A 26415-nucleotide genomic window follows, 5' to 3' on the forward strand; every position below is an offset into this window, starting at 1 on the left:
TGGCCTCCTGTTGTTCTTCATGTAAATCAGAGTAGAGAACGCCAACTCCAGAGATGGGGTCGTTACTAAAAAAATGTAATATATATTAGTGCTGTCAAAATTATCGCGTTAACGGCGGTAATTAATTTTTTGAATTAATTGCGTTAAAATATTTAACGCATTTAACGCATGTGCAGAATGGCCCGCCCCATACGTGCCACCAGTGGCAGCGCCAGGGTATGGCTGGGGTAGGCTACACCTGTACCAAGAAATGGCTTAGCCCCACCATGAAAAATGATGTTAAAGTAAGCAAAATAAAGTCCGCCAACTCGCGCGGAGTAAATTGCACAGACAGCAGTTAGTAAGATTGATTTCAGTAGCCACGGTTTTGAAAACTTTTATCACGTAGTGATCGTCTTCTCAATAGAACATCTTTGATAACGGCGTGGTGTTGTTGCAGGAAGTCCCGACGGAGAATACTTTTGCTGTAGTACAGGGGTGCACATAACTGGTACGCAGGTTATGTGCGTAATCTGAAATGCGTACCGTCACTTGTGTCACAAAGCGCATTTGCCTACAGACGTACATGTGAAGGTTTTTTCAGAAGGCGGTTAGATCACCGGACGACAGAGTCGGTCTCCGTGTGCACAGACAGGGCTGCTGTTAACGTCGGTCTGTACAACGGAACTGTGCCAAAACTACGCCAACCGGCTGCGGAGGGAGACTCCCCCCCCTTCACTGGAGAACTGCGCTAAAACAGCTGATCACAACGTTCACACTCTGTGGTCAAGAAGTACTCCACGAGCCGCGCCCCCCCCCCCCCCCCACCCCCCCCCCCCCCCCCCCCGTCGACTTTCCTGAAGTCCTGAAGTACTCCCCCGTTGATAGAAATCAACACGTAATGAATTAAGACCCTACTGTTTGATGATTGATAGGTGTGTGGGTTGTCTTTCATTTTGACACGCAGAAAAATGTTATAATAAACATAGATACTGTGTTAAATGGATATATCCGCCTTCTTTCATTTATCTTTCCATTCCCAACAATATACATAAAGAAATGGCATATTTTGGAAAATAGTTCGAATGGTAATTAATCTGATTAATTAATTTTTAAGCTGTGATTAATCTGATTAAAAATTTTAATCGTTTGACAGCCCTAGATATATTACATATTACTTTTTAAAAAAAAGTAATATATTACACTACTTCGTTACTATCTACATAAAGTAACTCGTTACTTTACTCGCCGAGCACGTACGAACTGCGCATGCGTGAGTGGCAATAACTTTCCTTACCAGCAAGCGGCGGTAGTGTGTATTAGTCATTCAAAACAGGCAACAACCGGAAGACAGAGAAGAAGAACAGACTACGTGATATAAACAAACAACACATAGCGTGTGCGGTAGCTTCACCTTAGCATGTGTTCTTTGCAGGTGCTTGTTGAGGTTTGACCACGTGGTGTTTCCAGCAGTGGATAACAGCTGCTGGCTGGACACAGTTTGCACCTCACCGTCACATTCCTGTCTATTCTTCGGACCAACTCAAAATAATGGGCATACCTCCACCCCTCGAGAGTTATCGCTGACTCAGCCATGTTTATGTAGCACTGCACGTGGAGATGTGGACGCGCAAGTCGCGCAGATTACGTACATATACACCGTTTGGGAACCACTGGCATAGACAGTAAGCTGTTTTAACTTTTTTTAATTGTGTCTTTCTTTTGTTATAATAAGATTTTCTCAAAAGCATTTTTCATATTCTCTCCTGTTCCTTCTCTCTCAGCAGATAGTGGTCTGCAGAAGGTTTTAGATGAACATAGGAACAGTCTGAGGAGGAGATGTGAACGTGTGACTGAAGGAACTGATAAAAGTGAAACCCTCCTCAACAGCATCTTCACTGAGCTCTACATCACACAAGGCCAGAGTGAAGAGGTTAATACCCGAAATGAGGTGAGGCAGCTGGAGACCGCTTCCAAGAAAGAGACCCACCATGACACTCCAATCAAGTGCCAGGACATCTTTAAAGCCTTACCTGACCAACAGACTCACATCAGAGCGGTCCTGACCAACGGAGTCGCTGGAGTTGGAAAAAGCTTCTCAGTGCAGAAGTTCACTCTGGACTGGGCCGAGGGTTTGGGGAACCAAGATGTCAGTCTGGTGATCCCGCTCTCCTTCAGGGAGCTGAACCTGATCAAAGGTGAGCAGTACAGTCTTCTCAGGCTGCTCCATGTTTTCCATCCAACCTTACAGAAGGTCACAGCAGAGCAGCTGGCTGTCTGCAAAGTGCTGCTCATCTTTGACGGCCTGGATGAAAGCAGACTTTCTCTAGACCTCAGAAACAATGATGTTGTGTCTGATGTCTCTCAGCAGTCCTCAGTCAACGTGCTGTTGACAAACCTCATCCGGGGGAAGCTGCTTCCCTTGGCTCTCGTCTGGATAACTTCCAGACCTGCAGCGGCCAATCAGATCCCTCCTGAGTGTGTGGACAGGGTAACAGAGGTACGAGGCTTCACTGACGCCCAGAAGGAGGAGTACTTCAGGAGGAGATCGAGTGATGAAGACCTGTCCAGCAGAATCATCTCTCACATCAAGAGCTCCAGGAGCCTCCACATCATGTGTATGATCCCAGTCTTCTGCTGGATCACTGCTGCAGTTCTGGACCACATGTGGACTACAGACCAGAGAGGAGAGCTGCCCCAGACCCTCACTGACATGTACTCACACTTCCTTCTGGTCCAGACACAGAGGAAGAAGCAGAAGTATGAAGAGGGACATGAGACGAGTCCACAGCAGCTGACGGAGGCTGACAGGGAGCTTCTTCTGAAGCTGGGGAGGCTGGCGTTTGAACAACTGAAGAAAAGAAACATCATGTTCTACCAAGAAGACCTGCAGCGCTGTGGTCTTGGTGTCACCAAGGCCTTGGTGCACTCAGGACTTTGTACAGAGATCTTCAAAAGAGAGAGTGTGATCTTCCAGAAAACCGTCTACTGCTTTGTTCACCTGAGCATTCAGGAGTTTCTGGCTGCAGTCTACTTGTTCCACTGTTACACCAACAGAGACACAGCGGTACTGAAGAACTTCCTGAAGAGAGACTGGCCCTATGAGAACAGTAAAAACCGTGATCAGGAGTACCCATCCCTGGATGTCTTCCTAAAAGGAGTCATGAAGAAATCCTTCAGAAGTGAAAATGGCCACCTGGACCTGTTTGTCCGCTTTCTCCACGGCCTCTCTCTGGAGTCCAACCAGAGACTCTTAGGAGGCCTGCTGGGTCGCACAGACAACCGTCCAGAAACCATCCAGAGAGCCATCAGCAACCTGAAGAAGTTTAGAAGTGATAGCATCTCTGCTGACAGGAGCATCAACATCCTCCACTGTCTGACAGAGATGAAGGACCACTCAGTAAATCAGGAGATCACAGAGTTCCTGAAGTCAGAGAACAGATCAAAGAAGATACACTCTATGATCCACTGCTCTGCTCTGGCAGACATGCTGCAGATGTCAGAGGAGGTTCTGGATGAGTTGGACCTGAAGAAGTACAAAACATCACAGGGGGGGAAACGGAGACTGATTCCAGCTGTGAGGAACTGCAGGAAGGCCACGTGAGTCCAGATGTGATTAACTTTATAAACTGATGTGGATCAGAAGTTTAATTATTCAAATAAACACTATAACATTTCTGCTGTTTAAATACTGAGAGCAAATTAAAACCAACGCTGTTCTTCTATTTATTTATAATAATAGTTAAATTGAACAGTTTTTCCCTCTTCATACTCCTTTGAGTGGAGAGGACATGTCAAACACATGAAGGACTCTAGAGGTTTCTCAGCATGTGATCTCACCAAGGCAAGGCAAGTTTATTTATATAGCACTTTTCAACACAAGGCAATTCAAAGTGCTTTACAAAAAATGAAAGAGATTAAGAAAATGTCATTTAAAATCAGTCATTAAAAAGAAAAGCTAATAAAATAAACATGAAAAGAAAAAGTACATGGATAAAAGTTACAGTGCAGTCTAAGATATGAATAGTTCAATTAAAAGCAGCGACAAAAATAAAAGTCTTCTTGCTGGATTTGAAAGTAGTCAGAGTTGCAGCGGACCTGCAGGTTTCTGGGAGTTTGTTCCAGATATTTGGAGCATAATAACTGAACGCTGCTTCTCCATGTTTAGTTCTGACTCTGGGGACAGAAAGCTGACCAGTCCCTGAAGACCTGAGAGATCTGGATGCTTCATCATTTAGCAGGAGGTCACAAATGTATTTTGGGCCTAAACCATTCAAAGCTTTATAAACCAGCAGCAGTATTTAGAAATCTATTCTTTGACACACAGGAAGCCAGTGTAAAGACTTCAGAACTGGAGTGATCCACTTTCTTAGTGTTAGTGAGGACTCGAGCAGCGGCGTTCTGAATCAGCTGCAGCTTCCTCATAGATGTTTTAGTGAGACCTGTGAAGACACCATTGCAGTAGTCCAGTCTACTGAAGATAAAAGCATGGACAAGTTTTTCCAGATCCTGCTGTGACATTAGTCTTTTAATCCTAGATATATTCTTCAGGTGATAGTAGGCTGATTTAGTAACTGTTTTAATGTGACTGTTGAAACTCAGGTCAGAGTCCATGACTACACCTAGATTTCTGGCTCTATCTGTTGTTTTGAACATTGCAGACTGAAGCTCAGCGCTAACTTTTATACGTTCTGCCTTGGCTCAAAAAACCATTACCTCAGTTTTATCTTTGTTTAATTGGAGAAAGTTCTGACACATCCAGTCATTGATTTGTTCAATGCACTTACTCAGTGTTTGAATTGGAGCATAGTCTCCTGGTGAAATTGTTACGTAAATGTGTGTGTCATCTGCATAGCTATGGTAACTTATTTTGTTGTTTTTCATTATCTGAGCCAGTGGTAGCATGTAGATGTTAAAGAGAAGAGGCCCCAAGATGGAGCCTTGAGGAACCCCACATGTCATATTTGTCAACTCAGATGTGTATTTTACATTACATTACATTACATTGCATTTAGCTGACGCTTTTATCCAAAGCGACTTACAATAAGTACATTCGACCAGGAAGACACAACCTTGAAGAAAACAGAATCATAAAGTACATCAGGTTTCATAGAGCCAAACATTTCAAGTGCTACTCAACTGGCTTTAGGTAAGCCAGTCCTTTATTAGTATAAAAGTGCTTCGTTAATAGTTCTAACGCTCGAAGTGGAGTCGAAAGAGATGAGTTTTCAGTTTGCGCCGGAAGATGTGCAAGCTATCTGCCGTCCTGATGTCAATGGGGAGCTCATTCCACCATTTTGGAGCCAGGATAGCAAACCCACGTGTTTTTGCCGATGGGAACTTGGGTCCCCCTCGCAGCGAGGGCGCAACGAGTCGTTTGGTTGATGCAGAGCGTAGTGCACGTGCTGGGGTGTACAGTTTAACCATGTCCTGGATGTAGGAAGGGCCAGATCCATTCGCAGCATGGTACGCAAGTACCAGTGTCTTGAAGTGGATTCTAGCAGTTACCGGAAGCCAGTGAAGGGAGCGGAGGAGCGGAGTGGTGTGGGAGAATTTAGGAAGGTTGAAGACCAGACGAGCCGCTGCATTCTGGATGAGCTGCAGAGGTCGGATGGCACATGCAGGTAGACCAGCCAGGAGGGAGTTGCAGTAGTCTAGGCGTGAGATGACGAGAGCCTGGACCAGAACCTGAGTCGCTTTCTGAGTCAGCTGGGGACGTATCTTCCTGATGTTGTAAAGCGTGTATCTGCAGCAGCGGGTTGTAGCAGCGATGTTTGCAGTGAAGGACAGGTTGTTATCTAGGGTCACACCCAGATTCCTTGCAGTCTGAGTCGGGGAAACAACTGAGGTGCCGATGTTGATTGTTAGGTCAAGAGTGGGACAATCTTTTCCCGGGAGGAAGAGCAGCTCAGTCTTGTCAAGGTTGAGCTTGAGGTGGTGAGCAGACATCCACTGAGAGATGTCAGCTAGACAAGCAGAGATGCGTGCGACGACCTGGGTCTCTGAGCGGGGAAAGGACAGAATTAATTGGGTGTCGTCAGCGTAGCAGTGGTATGAAAAACCATGCGGGCTAATGACTGATCCGAGCGAGTTTGTGTACAGGGAGAAGAGGAGGGGACCAAGAACAGAGCCCTGAGGGACCCCTGTAGTTAATTGACAAGGGTGGGACTCAGACCCTCTCCAAGTCACCCTGTAGGTACGGTCTTTCAGGTATGAGGTGAGGAGGGAAAGTGCAGAGCCTGAAACTCCATGTTTTTGGAGAGTGCGAAGGAGGATCTGATGATTCACCGTGTCGAATGCAGCAGACAGGTCCAACAGGATGATGACAGAGGAGAGGGATGCAGTTTTGGCAGTGTGCAGTTCCTCCCTGACAGCAATGAGAGCAGTTTCTGTGGAGTGACCTGCCTTGAAACCAGACTGGTGTGGATCCAGAAGGTTGTTCTGATTGAGATAACAGGAGAGTTGTTTAAAGACAGCGCGTTCAAGTGATTTAGACAGGAACGGGAGGAGAGAGACAGGCCTGTAGTTTATAACATCTGACGGGTTGAGAGTGGTTTCTTTAGGAGAGGGTTTACTCTTGCCTCCTTGAGACTGTTTGGAAAGTGACCAGAAGTTAGAGAAGTGTTGATGAAATGGGTGAGAAACGGTAGAATATCAGGAGCGATAGTCTGAAGGAGGTTTGAAGGGATAGGGTCCAGAGGACAGGTGGTAGGGCGGGCAGAGGTAATGAGGGTAAGAACCTCACTTGGAGAGAGAGGGGAAAAGGAGGTTAGTGTGTTGGTGGAAGGAGGGTCTGGTGACCCAGCGGTGAGTAAAGGTGAGTCAGAAAAAGAAGAGCGAATATCATCAACCTTTTTTTCAAAGTGGGTAACAAAGTCGCTTGACAGAAGTGAGGAGGGGGGAGGAGCTTTTGGAGGGTCCAAGAGTTTACCTAGAGAAACAAAGTTGTTTCTGTCCTTTAAGTAGGATTCAAACCAATTCAGAACTGTTTCCGAAAGTCCCACCCAGTGTTCCAGTCGGTCTAGTAATATGCTGTGGTCAACAGTGTCAAACGCAGCACTGAGATCTAATAATACTAACACTGAAGTTCTGCCACTGTCTGTGTTTAAGTGGATGTCATTAAAGACCTTTACAAGAGCAGTCTCAGTGCTGTGGTTTGGACGAAAGCCTGACTAGAACACATCAAAACAGTCATTTAAATGCAAGAAATTACTCAACTGTTGAAAAACAACTTTTTCAATGATTTGACCTAGAAATGGCAGGTTTGATATGGGCCTGTAATTGTTCATTACTGAAGCATCTAGATTATTCTTTTTTAAGAGCGGTTTAATGACTGCAGTTTTCAGGGCCTGTGGAAAAATACCTGAGTGAAGAGATTTGTTTAATATATGAAGTAGATCTGAGGCCATGCAACGAAAAACATCTTTGAAAAATCCTGTTGCACCACACTGCAGGACTTACAGTTATCAGTTATTACTTTCTGGTAGTTTATTTATCATTAAACACATTTTTTATTACAATGTATTAGAGTTTAAGGCGAGACACGGCAGGCAAAAACATCGTTTTTCAAGTACTGGTCAATTTTGAGATTTTGTGCTATTTTGATTCCATAACATGTTTTCTTTCAGGCTTTTGGAAGGAAAACGTACAAAATACACATTTAAGTGTTTGTTTTACTATAGTTTGTCTATTTGCGTCTGTAGATTTCTCCTAAATTCACCAAAAGTTAGCTTTCTAACGTAACATAAAGTACCGCGACCGCTGTGTGCACCATGTCAACAGAGGTATCGCTGGAAAGCTCCGTCTCTCCTGCACAATCTCATCGGATCCAAATATGGTCATTTCCTTTGTATCAGCAACCAATCGTGAAAGCACAAAGGGGTCTTAAACCAAGAAACGAAATCTCATTGGCTGGTGTCAATTTCTGACAACGTGATTCGTTCAGATGCGTCACGTGGTGTGCTAAAACACTTCCTGGTTAGCTTTCAGCTAGAAATTGAAATCTCAAAATGCCAAAAGAACGGCGAAAAAAAACGTTCACAGAGAAGACGACAACAATTGTCACTTGCACGAAGCAAGGTTATATTAAATAAAATGACCCTGAACATGAAATACCTTCACGGAGTGCGTCGATGCGCAAGCTGTCATCCAAAGAACAGGAGGGTTTAGCTAGCGCCTCACTGCAATCTTTAAAGGTCCTTTTCTCAAAATGAGTTTTTTCTCCTACTCTGAGTTCGAAATTTCAACTTCAGTAGCACGTACATACACCAAACCTTCCAGTTATATTCCTATCAATATTATGAAGGCTTTAACAGAAGGGTTTGTTCATATATCATTCATAGCCTGAATTATACAACATTGTACCTAAAAACATGGCGAAAATGGATATTTTAGGGCTGTTGACAGTATTTTCTGATTTATGGAGTGATAAAAAGAGATATCCAATATCCCTTCTGTAAAAGCCTTAGATACTAATATGACTACAAAATTAAACAAGAGTTTTGAACCTGGCTTTATCCAAAGTTCAGATTTCGATTCCTGAAATGTGTTAAAATATGTGCATATTTAATGAGATAATGTATAATTTGCATATTTAAACATGCTATTTCAGAAAACTTGTAATACAAAAGACAATTGCCTTATTGTAAGTAATTAACTGGAGAAATTTCTAGCTGATACCTTTAAGTTAAAAAAATTACCCTATTCACCTGGGGTGTCTCACCTTAATGCTGATATACGGAGAACATCTTGCTGATGGTTGAAACCTTAGTGGTTTGTTATTTGTGCTTGTGTTCAAAATACATGTTCAGATGCTCAGAGAAGCAATCTAGCAACAGCCTCTGACAGCAGAAGGTAGCCAACACAGACATGTGATCAGACATTAACGCACACATTAAACTAAATTATAATAATCATTTAATATTATTAGATATATTATAAAATGGCATCAGCAAATGTCATTCAGAACATACTGTATGTCAAATATTATTTCATGAAGTCTTTGAGGTTAATATAATGTTCCCTCTTTTAAACACATGTTGTAATATTTGTGTTATTATAGACTTACTGACTGCGGACTCTCAGAGGCTGAATGTGAAGTCGTGGCCTCAGCTCTGAAGTCTGACCCCTCCCATCTGAGAGATCTGGACCTGAGTGAGAACGCTCTGGAGGATTCAGGAGTGGAGCGTCTGAGTTCTGGACTAAAGAGTCCAAACTGCAGACTGGAGGCTCTCAGGTCAGTTCACTGACTGAACTTCATATGGATCCGTTTGTGTTTATGATTTTCTGAACTCTACGAAGACAAGGTGAAAGTGTGAGGGAGAGTGTCTGAGCTTCCACTGACTCACTCTGTGCTCCATGAGTCAGTGGAGATGCTGTCAGTACTGATGAGCTGTGAGGGAGATGAAGGAGTTGATAAACATCTGATCAAAGTTAAAGTTCCAGATCATCAATGGATTGTTTCTGCTTCATCGCTGACATTAAAACCCTGTTTAACTCTGAACAGATTATTAAACCTGGAGTTATTTCAAACAGGAACATTGTTTTCTAAACTTACATCATGTTTTCTTTATTCAGACTGAGGTGGTGCAGTTTGTCAGAGATCAGCTGTTCTGCTCTGACCTCAGCTCTGAAGTCCAACCCCTCCCATCTGAGAGATCTGGACCTGAGTCTCAACGATCTGCAGGATTCAGGAGTGAAGCTGCTGAGAGATCTTCTGGAGAGTCCAGACTGCAGACTGGAGACTCTCAGGTCAGTTCACTGACTCTCTGTTACTGCTGGAGATCTCATGTTTCATTAGTTATTCAACTTTATGTATGTAAATTAATAACTTGCATTCATAAAATAGTAAATGTCCTTTAACCTCTGGGGGCAAACACAACAATATTGAACAAAACTGTCTCATGGCTTCTTAACATTTAACAAACTATTAATGTGTCACACCCACTTAACCTGGCCAGGTTACCGAAAAACACAAGTCTACCGAAACAAACACAAGTCTAACGCCGAGCCTCTGAATTAGCACTAAGCGAAAGAGTGCTAACCCACTTAGCACATAACTCACGATAGAAATATTATATACTTATATATCGGATCTGCACAAACTAGATATCATATGAAAGCTGAGATTCCACAGATTCCAATGGTATACGTATCATCACTGAGAGACCAAACCTCCCGGCAGCAAAGACCAGCAAAGACGACACACAACTTCACTTTACGGAGCCAAAACGGCAAATATGTCTTACCTTTGCTGTTTTCTGATCAAAAGTTGTGTTCAATGGCATTAAAACGCATACAAAACGCTGCTGAAGGTTAGTCCAATGTCTCTGTGTCACTTTGAAATTATTACTGATAATCCATCCTCATATTTATGGCAATAACCGTAGTTTGCTTCTTTTTTTAAATGTAATATTTATTTTTTATTTGCACACAAAAACAAACAGTTACAGACCATCTTACATTTTTTGGGAAATAATAAAAAGCAAATAATGTGAATCACGCATACAGACAAACGAACATGAAAAGACAGAGACACAAACAAAAAAACAAAACCATTGTGTGTAGCAGAGAATCAGGGGGTTACATTACAAATAGAGTTGTTAGCTGAAGTCTGATCTAACTCGATCCATCCCTTCCAACACTTGTCAAATGTGTCTGTCTTGAGTCTTAGAGCAAATGTTAATTTTTCCATAACAAAAATGTCGTGCATCACATTAAACCAGTCTGCTAGAGTAGGTGGTATTTGGCTTAACCAGTTAAGCCCTGAGCCTGTTTTTCAGGTTTCAGGCTCGAAAATGCCACTAACACAACAAATGATATATCTTCACTTCTAAAAGGGGTAAATTAATAATTATTTTCCTCAAAGCAAGGTTACATCTGTGAGTTGGATGTAGAAGTGTCAGAATCAATATAGATGTTTTTATTTTAAAGTAAATTCAGATGGAACATAGTAAAAACATGTACATTCTAATGTCCACCTAAACAAAAAACCTTTACTTATAGTGAAAACCACCCTTGCATGATGGGTTAGTAGACTAAAAGCTTTAGGAATCCAAACTATAACATATAATAAGTATCCTGTATCAAGATTGATGCAAAACAAGTGAAATTTGACCTTTTTAGAGAGATTTAAAAAAATAAAGTCTAAGCGGACTCACCTCTGGGTAATTTGGGAACCATCGGTTCCATTTGAACTTTTTCACTGTAAAAATCATTTTATTACTTTGAATTATCACTATAGGTATTCATTCCATCCAAATACAACTGTTGTGAAAAAAAAATAAAAAAAAATAAAACATAGGCTTACTCTTACAGTGAGCCTCTGAATTAGCCCCGAGCGAAACATGCTAACCTATTACTGCACCGAAAATCACTCCTCGCTCCCTTATTACTTATCCTAGCTGCACATCCAACACATTGTTTATGATCGCAAGGAGACACAGAATCTAACGGTGCCCACCTGAACAGCCCAACACTGAAAGATACAAACTCGCGACGTTATCAACAAAAACCTACATCAAAACAAATGGCGCTAGCGCTAATGCGCTAGGCTAACAATGACTTACCTTCCTCGTAGTCTGGTCTAAACTGGTCTTCAATGGCATTAAAACGATAAAAACGATGATGTAGTTAATCCATAGATTAATATCCAATGGGGCTGTGTCCCCTTTGAAATGTTCTGATAATCTATAAGCAATAAAACTGCAATTCCGTTATCTGCTGTCCGCTCTGTGCTCCGTGCGCTCTGGGTCCTGCTGCAATACCTGCTTCTTTACGCTGTAAACAATAAATGAAGTCGGCTGCGTAATGTACTTAAGCTGGCTGCCATTCTTTATAATTTGCGCAGGACCATATCTCTGGAACCCATTGGTCGATTCGTGTGATTTACACCTTTTTCTTAACCATCAGAACCAATAGAATCGATGGGCAGTTCCCAAATCTACGTAAACATTACCATAGCGGACGTAATAGAGAAGCAAACGAAGCATATCTGAAAGTGCAAGCCTGGACGGCAATACTTTATACCGAGTATATTGCCATAAATATGATGATTGATTATCAGTAAAAAAATTCTACGTGACACAAAGACATTGGATTAACCTTGAGATGCGTTTTTATTCCGTTGAACACAACTTTTGATCACAAATCAAAAAAGGTAAGACGTAATTATTGTAATATTTTTGGAACCGGATGTTGTTTACTTTCTCATTTCTGGCTGATAGCTCCAGGAATTCGAGGTCGGACAGTGATGACATTACATGTGTGGAATCTGTGGAGTCTCAGCTTTAAATCGTATATCTTTGTGCAGTTAAGATAGTAATAAGGGCATTTCTACCGTGTGTTGTGTGTAAAAAAGCGTTAGCATTAGTTAGCATTTTTTCGCTCAATGCTAATTCAAAGGCTTGGTATTACTCTTGTGTTTTTTTTAGCTAACAATTGTTCTTATTGTCAGTTAGCGGAGTTTCTTACCTTTAAAAGGGTATGAAACATTAATAGTTTCATAAATGTTAAGAAGCCCTGAGACATGTGAGAAAAAAAAAACTGTGGGAGGGGTCCACTGGGGGGACCTTCGGGCTTAACTGGTTAACCATGTTTTCGTTATGGCTTTTTTACTGGCGACTAGCATTATTTTAAACATGTACATTGTTGAGAAGCCAAGAATCTGTTGTGGTATCTTACCCAGGTACAGTACTTGAAAGCAGAGATCAATCTCAATTTGTAAAACTCTTTCCATTCCATCTCTTATTGAGTCCCAATAGTGAACCATCCCAGGGCATTCCCAAAACACATGATGGTGATTGGCCCTCACAGATCCACAGCCTCTCCAGCACACCATCTGCCCCCTCCTTGACTGCACTGGTGTTATAAAGTATCTGACCAGATTTTTCCAGTTAAACTCTCTCCATGTGGTGGCGAAGTCGATACGGACTTGGCTTGGTAGGCAACTGGAAGGTCACCAGTTCAAGTCCCGGCAAGACCAAGTGCTACCGAGGTGTCCCTGAGCAAGGCACCGTTCCCCACACTGCTCCCCGGGCGCTGTTCAAAATGGCAGCCCACTGCTCCTAACACTAGGATGGGTCAAATGCATAGAAACAATTTCCCCACGGGGATTAATAAAGTATATCAAATCAAATCATCAAATGTTAGTGAGTTGGTTGATTTCCATTGCCTTTCAATTCAGTTTTCCTACTCTTCTATTGATAAGACAAAGTTTCCTTCACTTTCCCACTTTTCCTTTACGTAGGACGTGTTCACCCCACTGCTCCCGGAGGCCCTTATACAACTTAGAAAAAGTCTTGTGATCTTGGTCAGCTCTGTATGCCGAAATAAAGACACTTAATATACCAGTTCCAGATAGTGATTTTAACATATCCTCTTTACTAATCAGTTTGTTCACATGATGTCTGAAATCCACTTGTCCCATTCTATAAATGTTTTATCTGGGATATCCACTGGCAGTGACTGGAACAAATAGAGCAGCCTCGGGAGAGTAATCATTTTAATTATTTCAACACGCTGGATCAAGCCCAGAAAAGGCAGCAGGCCCCACCGAGCTAGATCTTTCCTAATGTTAGAAAGCAGTGGGTCATAATTTTCGGAGGTTAGGTTTGTTAGATCCCTTGGAATCTGCACACCCAGGTATTTCAAACTGTCGACCTCCCTAATGGCATATTTGTCTTTGAATTGCTGGCTGGCTGGTACTTAAGTGTTAAGAGCTGGGATTTATGAGAATTCAATTTGTAACCTGATACTGCTCCAAACTCTGACAGTGTTTGCAGCAAAACAGGAAGAGAATGGGCCGGACGCGTCATATAGACAAGGACGTCGTCCGCGAACATCGCTATTTTGTTTTCTCTTGCCAACGAGACTCCATGTATTTGGTAATTTTGCCTTATCATTTGGCCCAGAGGCTCTATAAAGAGCGCAAACAGGAGGGGGCTTATAGGGCATCCCTGGCGGCAACCACGCTCCAATTCGATGGGTCCTGAAAGGGAGCCATTTATTTGTATTCTCGCCGTTGGTTTGTTATAAAGAGCCTTGATTGTCTGTATGACATTTTTATTAAACTGAAATTTGTGCAGAGTTTTGTACAGAAATGACCATTTAACTGAGTCGAACGCTTTTTCTGCGTCCAGTCCAAGCGGCAAACTCTGGGGAAGAGCCGGGACGCCAATACGGAAGTGCCACACATTGCAGTTCATCTATTGGCCGATAGGCGATGACTGCAGAAAGGAGCAATTTCCATAGACCCCCATGTTAAAATGCCCAACTTTACAGCAGAAAAAAACATGTTTCTACCGAGTAGCATGAAGCTGCAGCGTCGGAGGCTTTCGGAGGCTGCACTCTCACGACCGCACTCTCACGACCCTAGTTTTTCGTGACACTGCCACCTAGCGAGTAGCTCCCGGGTAGCAGTTCTCTTCCCTCCCTTCAATCTAACCCAGACCTGGGCATTGTACGGCCCCCGGGCCACATACGGCCCTTTGGTTGACTCTGACCGGCCCGTGTAAGGCTAATTGGAAATTACAAAATAAACATATTTTCTAACTTTACCTCATGCATGGACTAAAGCTGCATTGCTTTTATTTTGAAGTTGTTTTTTATTCACGTGCATAATGACGCAATACGTATATCAAGACGTGCACATGATTGGATCCTTGTCACAAGACGACTTTAGCCCTCAAAATGTCCACTAAAAAAAGAAAGGTAGATGCTGAATGCAGGGTTTTCAACACAAATTGGACTGCTAAGTATTTATTTACTGAAGTCGGAGGTAAAGCCGTGTGTTTAGTTTGCGGGGAGCAGATCGTCGTGTTTAAGGACTACAATGTGAGTCGGCATTACGAGACGAAACACGCGGAGAAATATAAAAACTTGACTGACGCTGAAAGGGCGCGGACATCGGAAGCTTTGCTAGCTAAGCTGCAAAAGCAGCAAGGCTTTTTTACCAAGCTTCACACATCCAGGGATGCAGTAACCAAGACCAGCTTTGTGATATCCCACAAAATCGCTAAAAACAGTAAGCCGTTCTCGGAGGGGGAGTTTGTCAAAGAGTGCTTGGTGGACTCTGCAGCACTAATATGCCCTGAAAAAAAAGCCGCATTTGAGCAAGTCCCGCTGTCCAGGCGAACTGTGACTAGAAGGATCGAGGACATTGCGGGGAATCTGGAGCTTCAGCTGCAACGTGAAGTGGCAAGTTTCGACTTTCTCCTTGGCTTTGGACGAGAGCTGTGATGTCCGCGACACAGCCCAGTTACTCGTATTCGTCCGCGGGATAACACCGGACTTCAAGATTACGGAGGAGCTGGCAGCAATGCGGCCGATGAAAGGGACGACGACAGGGAGCGATCTGTTCACGGAGGTAAACGAGTGCATGGACACGCTGGGACTGAAATGGGACAGACTGGCAGGTGTCACAACAGACGGTTGTCCAAATCTTACCGGAAAAAATGTCGGACTTTTGAAACGTATGCAAGATAAAGTGACTGAAATCGACGCGGATCAGAAACTGGTATTTTTGCATTGTATTATACACCAACATGTGTTGTGCAAGTCAGTGCTAAAAATTGACCATGTTATTGATGTTGTTACTAAAATAGTAAACTTCATCAGAGCACGGGCTTTGAATCACAGACAGTTTGTTGCACTTTTGGAGGAGCATGAGACAGAGCATCGTGACATCGGCACCACACAGCTGTCAGATGGCTCAGCCTGGGCAAAGTGCTGAAAAGAGTTTGGGACCTGAAAGCAGAGATTCGAGAGTTCTGTGAGAAGAAACGCAAAGACTTCCCAGAGCTCTCAGATGAGGACTGGATGGCAGATTTTGCATTTGCTGTTGATGTGACTGCACTGATGAATGAACTGAACACCAAACTGCAAGGCAAGGGCCTTTTTGTTCATGAAATGCACAGCCTGGTGAAGGCTTTCATGACAAAGATGCAGTTTCTTTCAAGCCAACTGGAGAGCAACACTCTCACTTACATGCAAACCCTGAAAGAAGTCACACCATCAGCTGATCACCTCCGCAGGTACTCATCCATGTTGGGAGCATTGCATGGTGAGTTTTCAAGGCGATTTGAAGATCTCAGAAAAATCGAGGATGAAATGCACCTGATTTCCTCTCCCTTTACCTGCAGTGTGGATAATGCACCCAGTGATGTTCAGCTGGAACTCATCGATCTGCAGTCTGATGCAGTACTGGCAGAGCACTTTAAGTCAGGATCTCTGCTGGATTTCTACTCTTCTCTCAAGGAGGAGAACTTTCCAAACATGAGGAGACATGCTCAGAAGATGTTGGTTCTCTTTGGCTCTACCTACATATGTGAACAAACATTTTCAATTATGAAGTTTACGAAATCCAGGTATAGATCCTCCCTCACTGATGATCATGTCAGCTGTGCTTCGCATCTCCACCTCAGACATTCAACCTGACTTCGATGCACTCGTTAAAGCCCAGCAGAGACTAGATTTCTCTCACTGCACAAGAAAAGAGAACTTAAAAACACCAAATGAGGTGGTTAGACTACAAATGTTGGCATGTAAAGGCACCAACTAGCAGTGCACTGGGACACTTTCTTTGGAAGCCTTTTTCTCAAAATCACAGTTCAGTGATGTTTAGTGACAGTTCAATATGATATATCTTGCTTAATATTTGGAGCACAAAGACAATATTGTGATGTGTGTCTTTAGAATGCTAAGAACCTCTATCCAACAGTAAATGAAACTCAAAATGTGTTTGAGTGAATGTGACTGAAAATGTTCACTAATATGAGTCACAAATGGTGAAAAACGTTCATTTTGTTTACCATTGTTTTGGAAAATTTGATTTAATAAATGACATTTTTTTGTAAGGCAACCTCATTTTTTCATTGCTTAACTATAACATATACTCTTACCAGCTTGTCAAAACAATGCTATTTACTGCTTTTTATAAAGAAATACAATTAATATTATGCAGAATTGAGTTCAGCCTTTTGGCCCGGCCCTCCACAATATTTTCAGTTTCTCGTGTGGCCCCATGGAAAAAATAATTGCCCACCCCTGATCTAACCCTTCCCTTCCCCCCATGCTAACCCTAACCACTCCCTACCTTTTTACCTAATCCTAATCTTCCTTCCTCCCTCCCAAACCTAAACCTCAATGTTTCAATGTTGATATGACGTAATTTAAATTAAATACAGGGTTTTAATTTAAAACAGTTTTATTCTGAAAAACCCGGAAGTTCACACTAACTATTTACTTAACACTTTTATTCTGAAAATTCTTCATTTCCAGTTAGGATTAGGAATGTGGCTAACGTTTTGAAAACCGTGAATTGAAGGTGAAATTACATGTGATGTTGTACTACACTAAACACACTGGGATTAACACTCATTTATTGACGCTGAAATAACGTTTCATCAGAATTATATATATATTAATAATATAAGATATAATATGTTACTTTATATATACAGTCTATGGTAAGTACGGCGATGTTGCAAAAACAACTAGGGTCGTGGGAGTGCGGTCGTGGGAGTGCGGTCGTGGGAGTGCGGTCGTGGGAGCGCAGCCTCCGACAGCCTCCGACAGCCTCCGACGCTGCAGCTTCATACTATTGTTTCTACCTCTATTTAGAGACAATGGACGTCCACTCTCGGGAGACGTCCGACAGTTACCCAAAGTGACAGACCTAATTTTACCTCTATTTAGAGGCAATGGACGTCCACTCTCGGGAGACGTCCGACAGTTACCCAAAGTGACAGACCTAATTTTACCTCTATTTAGAGGCAATGGACGTCCACTCTCGGGAGAGAGACCTTCATCATGTGTCCCTGAAATGGGGACTCAGGTTATTTAACACATCCAGGACAGAGACCGGGGAAATCACCTCTCTGTGGCCCCTCCAAGACCCCCAAAGGACGGACTAATGACCTCCAGCATGTGTCCCTGACATGGACACCTCCATAACTTTGCACACCGTGAGTCCCCGGGCCCCCGGACTTAAGCACTCCCCCATGGACTAAACCCAGATGATCACACCCTACAGAACCTGATGCCCCTGGTAACCCAAAAAGGGGGTGGATTTTGCGGTGCTTTACCGTCCGCCCATCGGCATCCATATTCGGCCTTATTCACGGCACCACCACCCCTTCTGTGGAGGATATTCTCATGCTCCTGGTAACCCTTTAAATAGTCTAATACTACCAGTGCTCATCACTGCACTTTACAAGCCAGAAATAATGTTTAAATGGTCGGGAAAAGTGTTTTTAAATGTCTGGAAGAGAGTTTTAGCCTGTCATTTTGCACGATATCATTTAACATTGAACCTCTCCTGGAAATGCACAGAATATGTGCATTTTCAGGAGAGGGTTAATGTTAAATTATATCATGAATAATGACAGGCTAAAACCCAGGAATAAGTGTTTGAAAGGCGGGGAAAAGTTGTTTAAAATAGTCTGATACCTCCAGGGCGCATCACCGCATTTTACAAGCCAGGGAAGGTGTCTGAATCCTGGGTAAACATTGTTTAAATAGTCTGATACCTGGCCCTGTATCTGCCCCTGGGAACCTTCAAGGTTATATTAATGTTTTATTATTTATTTAATTATCACATGATTTTTACAAAAACAGTATACACAGTATACATAATATACATAATAAAAACATGATTAGCGGGGGCCCGGGGACCATATTAGCCGTCTAACTTGTACGGTGCACCGGGGAAAACAGGTCGAGTCCACAACCCCTGCCCCCTCATCAGGAGTATCAACCGGCTCTGAAGAAGAGGTATCGCTGCTCTGAGCCTCTGAGTCCTCTTCGGAGGTATCTGACGGCGGTAGAACTCCTTCCGATGATGCTGCTGCAGCTGCTGCCGCACCGGACATGGAGAGGATTTTCAATCCCTCCTTTATTCCAGGCGTATTCGCGTAGAACCGGTCTGCAGTGCGTACGTCGTGACACATACACCTGGCGAGAATCGACCTGCTTTCTGGATCTTGGTGATGCTTGATATTGTCAGCCAGGGCAGTGCGCAGGATTGTGAAGGTGACGGCTGTTTCTAGCTCAGCATCAGCCCAAGCACTCTTCAAGTGAGCGTTCAGGTTCCTGGAGGCATGCTTCCCCGTTGTGAAAAGGAAGAATTCATTCTGAGGACCCGACAAGCCCTCTTTTTTCCCCATCCACCGCATGACCCAGCTAAACTCCTTTACTGGACAGTGACGGACTTTTTCAAGTCGTTCATTTTGGCTGTCACCTCTCTGATGATGTGAGTCATATCAGACTGGGTGAGCCTGCACCCCCGGAGCTTTGACTCAGACATGTACCTCAGGAAATGGTTCACATTCTTCAGGAACAACAGCGATGTTGTGACTGCCCGGCCCGACTTTGAAATATACTCGCTCCAGCCACGGACCCTCTCCGTGTCTTTTAGAAACAGCCAGTCTGACAGCCGGTTAACACCATGGGCCATGAATACGAGGAAGTTCTTTATCTGGCTGACCTTGGACAGACAATTTTCTTTCCGTTTTACTGTCGGTGCGACACCCTCACAATGATCCCTGTATGTCTGAATGTACGTCTCCATGCTTTTAGGCAACGTGATTTCACGCATGGTATTCCCCGTCCCTTCCCAGTGGACCAGTGATTTGAGGGAGAGGGCCAGTCCTTAGCCAGATTAGCTATCAGCTTATTGTAGACAGACGCACGGGTCTTCTGGCATACAGGGGTCTCACTACCGGAGGCTTCTGGGGACCGCATGACAGTCTTGACCGGGGTCTTGAGAGGGGAATTGCTGCCGGAGGCTTCTGGTGAATGCATGACAGTCTTGACTGGGGTCTTGAGAGGGGTCTCACTACCGGAGGCTTCTGGGGACCGTATGACAGTCTTGACCGAGGTCTTGAGAGGGGTCTCACTACCGGAGGCTTCTGCGGACCGCATGACAGTCTTGACCGTGGTCTTGAGAGGGGTCTCACTACCGGAGGCTTCTGGGGACCGCATGACAGTCTTGACCGGGGTCTTGAGAGGGGTCTCACTGCCAGAGGCTTCTGGTGAATGCATGACAGTCGTGACCGGGGTCTTGAGAGGGGTATTGCTGCCGGAGGCTACTGTGTTTATGCCGGAGTTACTTGAGATTGCTAAGCCCTTAAATCGTATGCATTCTTCCTCTTCCTCAAGCACAGCAGCAGTGGCACTCTTATGGGCATAAATATGTCTCATAATTATTTGTGTGAACATAAAAATAATTTGTGTGTAAATATGTGATGTGTAAATGTAAAACACCACAAATGCGTTTAAAAGATTTGCAAACTCACAAATAAATGTGCAAGTGTAAAATGGATCTGAAAATACGCTAAATATTTTCACAAATAAAAAAAAGATCTGTGAATATCTCTTTAACATTTACAACTTTCGATCAGGCATTTGTGAATCCATTTAGTATTTGTCGAACAAAAATGCGCTTGCGGATCTCAAATCTCTGCCCGTGGATCTCAAATCTCTGCCCGTGGATCGTCTTTTTACACACACGGAATTTTGAGACATATTTTCCGCCGGTCTAAAATCTACTCGTGTCACTCGGTTACTTTCGGAAACCACGTGATGGCCTGCTGATGACGAAATTTCCGCATGATTTCAAAGTAAGAGCATGATGGTTTGTTTAATACGCTGTTTTTTTATTATAATGACAGCGGAACGTTAGATGCATTCTTACTTCATCATCATCATCATCATCATCATCATCATCATCATCATGTTATAGTGATACAGTTAGTTTGTGTTAGTTTTTTGGTTCAATATAGCATATATCGAGCACTTTCGTTGATGTTGAAGTACAGGCTATACGCCACTTTCGGGTCCCGGGGGAGCAGCTGAAGTCAACCAGGGGATGAGGGTGGTCCTGGAGATGACAGAGGGGCTCCAGGGACACATCATTACCTGTGAAAAAATGTTCACGTCCTTCGCACTGGCTGAGGAGCTGCTCAGGAGAGAACTGGCCCTGGTTGGCACAATTCGCCGAAACAAGCCTGAGCTTCCCCCTAACTTGCTCCAGGCAAGAGCGAGAGCGATCCTCTGCTCCACCTTTGCCTTTACGAAGACCCACACACTGGTCTCTTACATCCCTCGACGGGGCAGGAATGTGCTGCTTCTAAGCACGAAACACCGCAGTCCAGACGTAAGCGACGAAATGAAGAGAAAGCCAGTCATAATCAAAGACTACAACCGATGCAAAGGAGGTGTCGACAACCTTGATAAGGTAGGCACACATGTATTCTTACTCTTATATTCTTGTCTGAAATATATGTAGGTTTTTTTCAAATGAGCATTTTCCAATAAAATGATTAATATTTGCATCATGAGAGAAAATGCTTGGAATCATTTATTCAAATTGTCTTGTTTTATGTTTTTGTTAGGTTGTTGCCACCTACTCCTGCAGGAGGAGAACAAATCGCTGGCCACTTGCCCTCTTCCACAACCTGGTTGACATTTCCCATTACAACGCCTACGTCCTGTCGACATCACATTCACCAATCTAGGGACAATAATAACAATAATCAAATATTCCTTGAAATGTATTTTTTGAAAATTATTCTAGTTTTTTGTTCTTTTCAATAAAAAGACTGTGGGTTTTTTCAACAAACTGGCATTTAAAGGGTTAAAATCCCCAACATATAATTCATATGTGTATGTCAGGCTGGAGTGGTTTTAAAAGATTGACTCTTTTAAAGTGGAAATAAATATTAATATATCATATTTTTATAGCTGTTTTTGTGAAGGTGGCATTTTATGTCCTTAGGAACAAATACGTTTTTTTTTTTACAGCTTTTCTACAACCAGGTGGAAGAGAGCTCTCCTGCGAGGCTCATAACCTCAGCTCAGTGAGGTTAAGGCACACCTTGATATGATCATTATAGTTATTAATGAGACATTAGAGACTAAATGAAAAACAGGTATAAAATACTATATGACATATGTAACAAAAAAGTTGTTAAAAATAACAAGAATAGAGTTTAAAAGGGGAGTGATTTGTAAAATCTGCTTACAGTTCTGTTTCAAATGGGTGTTGAGAGATGTTTCCATAGATCTCCTCATGTTGCTCTCAAAGTGCACCAGATTGATGCTTTTAACTTCAATATTTAAAAAACAATCTTCCCGGGGGGGCATGCCCCCGGACCCCCCTAGAGGAGGTTAGGACCCCCCCAACTTAAATCATGTTCACATGGGTAGGAAACTAAATACATTTGCACACACCGTGCCATGCATGCATGCGCGAGTCATGGTGAGATATCTGGATTCAGAGGTTGCTTTTTCTTTGCACAGCATGAAAGAAAGAAGAAATGAATGGGCTGTGATTTTAGTTTTTTTAAGCAGAGGTTGAGTTCAATAATTTGTACGGCCCTCGGATGATGTTGTAAAAATGTAAAGGAAAAAGGTTCCCCACCCCTGCTGTAAATAATAATAAAAACCCTTGATTTATAACTTAACATCTCTGTCTCCTCTTGATCTGAGTATATTATAAAGAACAGCAGTTAATTGAAGCATTATAGCACAGGCCTTTGTCAGACGGTATATTACGCTGTTTTTTCTGCTTCAAATTGTTCTCTCTTTTTTCACCATACCTGTGTTTGCATCCCTGCTATAAGTCATCTTTTTTTTTTGGACGGACACTAATCTACTTCTTTTTTTTTTTACCATGTTCAATCTGAATTTACTTTAAATGTCCTTTTATTCATGTTTTCATTTTTACGTACTAAATGAAGAACTGCAGACATAAATATTGACTGTTTCTTAAAGAAAGTTTAATAGCTTTTATTTGTAAAAAGTAAATCTGTGTTTTTAATATTTAGTAAACGATAACGTCTGAATAAAGGTAATCTGAAGTGATATTAGTTTGACATGATAAAGTTTATTTTCTGAAGGAGACAGATTTTTTTAGTTCTCATTCATTTCAATGTTGAGAAACACATCTGATTATAAACTCATCTTTATCCTCATCATGTTTTTTTTATTCAGACTGGAGAGCTGCAGGTTGTCAGAGATCAGCTGTTCTGCTCTGGCCTCAGCTCTGAAGTCCAACCCCTCCCATCTGAGAGAGCTGGACCTGAGTCTCAACTACAATCTGCAGGATTCAGGAGTGAAGCTGCTGAGAGATCTTCTGGAGAGTCCAGACTGCAGACTGGAGACTCTCAGGTCAGTTCACTGACTCTCTGTTCCTGCTGGAGATCTCATATGTTCAGTTTGTAATTTAACCTAATGTACATGTATGTACTTTAATAACTTGAATCCATAAAGAATCAGGGTCCCCTAGTAATCTGCGAGCTGTTCTCTGCCGTCATGACGTGCAGGGTGTTATTTTGTAACGTGCCTGAGCTGTGTGCTCCACTCTTCCTGTCGGCTCTGTCGGCTAAACTCCGCTGCTCCAGGATGACGGTCTAACTGCTGGTGAACTCGGAGCGCTGTTAGAACGGGACGCTCAGATACTCAGAGCAGAGCTCACTGTCAGAGAGCCTGATGTGCAGGGATTGTTAGGGAAGTTATTTTTCTTAAAAGTGACCTATCATGCTATGTTTGAACAATATATTGTAGGGCCATAAAGTATATAAATATAGTTTTTTTTTCAAAATACCAAAAAGATCCTGCATTTTAGCCATGCCTCATTTCGCTCTATTTGCTCTTTCCAGCGCTGTTTTTGCAGGGGGCTGATTCTGTGAGCTGCAGCTGACCACGCCCCCCTGCAGGAGAGGGGAGCGTGCTCTGAGATCAGCTGCTGGGCTGTCAGAAGAGGGGGAGAAAAAGAGATCTCCGTCCTCCATGTTTTATTCTTATATGATTATATAGAGTAATTATTCATTTGTTTTAAAGCTCAATAAATAACAAAGAAGACCTTTGAACGGCACTTTTCAAATTTTGTGCGGAAGATTTCAACTTTAACGGACATGTTGACCGGAAACTCTGCCGCACGGTCCCCTCGTCCCTTGGAAGAGGCGGAGAGGTGGGTGTTTGTCATCTGCTGGTGGACTACCGGAGAGAATTACAGCGAGGGAGGGATTGCATTGAATTACAGCAGCGGGAGCAAACGCTTGCCTCGGGGAGGGAGAAAAAGAGCCACAGCGGAGAATAAACAGAAGGGCAACCATGGAAACCATGGAAACCATGCACGGGAAGTCTTCTTCGCTGCTTTTGTGGCAGACTACAGCACCACTTACAGGCCTGGCATATGTACTACAGCGTCTCCAGCGCTTTCGAGCGGCAATGGCCGGCCGTGGCACAACCCCACATTCCCCTGATAGGTGGAGAGTTGCCCACTAAGCCCCTTCTGTGACGTAGGAAATAATTCAAATCTGGATCAGTCTGTATCAGATCCGTTGCAGCCCCGTTTTTAGAGATTTGGGTATGGAGGAAAAGAGAGAGGGTTGTGTTTTCTGACACTTGGGGAGTTCCCTGACAAAGTAAGGGAACGTTACTGTAACGCCGTTATTTTTGGCAGTAACTAGTACTCTAACGCATTACTTTTTAAATTCAGTAACTCAGTTACCGTTACTACATGGTGCGTTACTCCGTTAGTTTTTTTATATAGTCAACAGCCAGGCGAACAGAGATGAGAACTGTACTTAAGTACAGTACTTGAGTAAATGTACTTAGATACTTCCTGTGTCACATGCAGAGACGGGCTGTGGGCGTGTTTGTGTTGTTTACTAACAAGACTATCATGGCGGCGGCGGAGCTCAAGTCTAGTTTCTCCACCTGGAGATATTCTCACTATTTCACTTTTGTCGAGCACAAAGAAAAGAAAGTTTCTGTTAATGTAAGTTGTGTCTTAGCGGGTCAAAGATCCTATCTACTGCCCAAACCAGTCATTCAAATCTCTTAAAACATCTGCAAAAACAACATGCTGGGACGAAGCTAGTAGCTAAGACCACAGAGACTCAGCCGACGCCACTCCACCTCCACCTAAGCAACAGCGGCTGGATTTTAACCAAGGGACTGCTAGCCAGGGAAAAGTCGATAAAGCCATTGCACGGTGTTACGTTCCCTATTGGGCTTGGGGAACCAAAGGGAAGCGACACGACCAGAGTGGTATTGGTATTAATTATAAGTGGTTTTATTATAAAGCAAGGTGTAACAAAATGGCAGGCAGGCAGTCTGAAACAAACAAAAGGGCCAAAAGGGCACCGGTTGACAAATAACCGAACAAAAGGAGGACTCTAAAAAAGGAGTCTAATGGCATATGTGGGGAAAATAAATACTAGTACCCTAACTAAAGAACCAAACAAAACCTCACTTCAAGAGTGGTACAACTAACAAAGGGAGTCCACACAAAACACACAGCTAAGTAAAGGCAACAGTCACAAATCCTAATGATACTCTAAACACTAACTAACCTACTCTACACTCTACTAACACACAATATCACACGGAGATAAACACACAAGATTAACCACAGAATGAAGAGCAAAATGCGAGAGGCGTCTGTTCACTCAACAGAGCCTCCAGAGTGATGATTGTTCCCAGCTTTGTAGTCCTCTCCAGCAGGTGTGCGCTGGGCTTGCACAGGGATTGGAGAACGTCGGGCCCGGCGTGCTCCAATCAGTGTCCTCGGAAGTGGACCAGGAGATGACAGCCAATGATGTTGGGGCAACCACACAGCTCATTTGCATAATCACACACACAGCTGAAAACACTCAGGCAGATTAATGAGCAGACAACAGCAACCGTAACACACGGTATGTTGTAGAACACATGCAGGCTATTGCTACAGTGGAGTCACCCGCTTTCAGGGAGCTAGTTAGCATGATAGCATGTCCGGGCGGCACGCGGCATATGGGACGGAACACTTTTTCCAACTACCTGGAGAAAGAATATACAAAAATGGAAAGCCAGCTAATATCGATGCAATCCAGATTGCATATAATGCAAGTTGATCAACAGATTGTATTATTCTCCAATGCAATAACAGTACTGAAATGAAGGCTATAAGGGCATTAATGGGAGCCCTTTTTGTAAGTAACTAAAACGTTACTTTTCACAGTAACGCATTACTTTTTGGTGTAAGCAATCAGTAAAGTAACTGAGTTACTTTTGAAATGAAGTAACTAGTAATGGTAACTAGTTACTGGTTTTCAGTAACTAGCCCAACACTGCCGGGTACACATGTTCACGTATAAAAGACGTACAGAGGTGCATTTTGCATGATAGGTCACCTTTAACATTATTTTTATTAAGCCTTTAGCTGGCTAACTAGCCTACATTGTCACAAACCTCCTAACGTTAGCTTTAGCCTGCCGTTTTCCAATAGAATTTTTTAATGGGCATAATGTTACAGACCGTCACATGTCAATAGTCCTGTGTTTTAGATCCTGTGTTAAGGCTAAAAACAGAGGTGAGGAGTATTTCTAAGTAAAAGTACTCAGATCTTGTTCTTGAGTAAAAGTAGAAGTACTCAGATCTTGTACTTGA

At 43.0% G+C, this 26415-nt stretch overlaps 1 protein-coding gene across 1 annotated transcript in view; it reads left to right on the plus strand.

Annotated features, from left to right (window-relative positions):
• LOC117533072 (NLR family CARD domain-containing protein 3-like) overlaps positions 1-26415 on the plus strand; it is a 60350-nt gene that overhangs the window by 9546 nt on the left and 24389 nt on the right. The window contains exons 3-6 of the mRNA XM_034196698.1: positions 1764-3579; positions 9041-9214; positions 9556-9729; positions 22972-23148. Of these exons, the coding sequence (XP_034052589.1) occupies positions 1764-3579; positions 9041-9214; positions 9556-9729; positions 22972-23148 (2341 nt within the window). The remainder of the gene's footprint in view (positions 1-1763; positions 3580-9040; positions 9215-9555; positions 9730-22971; positions 23149-26415) is intronic.

Source organism: Gymnodraco acuticeps, unplaced genomic scaffold (assembly GCF_902827175.1).
Source record: "Gymnodraco acuticeps unplaced genomic scaffold, fGymAcu1.1, whole genome shotgun sequence".
In the NCBI taxonomy this organism is placed as follows: Eukaryota; Metazoa; Chordata; class Actinopteri; order Perciformes; family Bathydraconidae; genus Gymnodraco; species Gymnodraco acuticeps.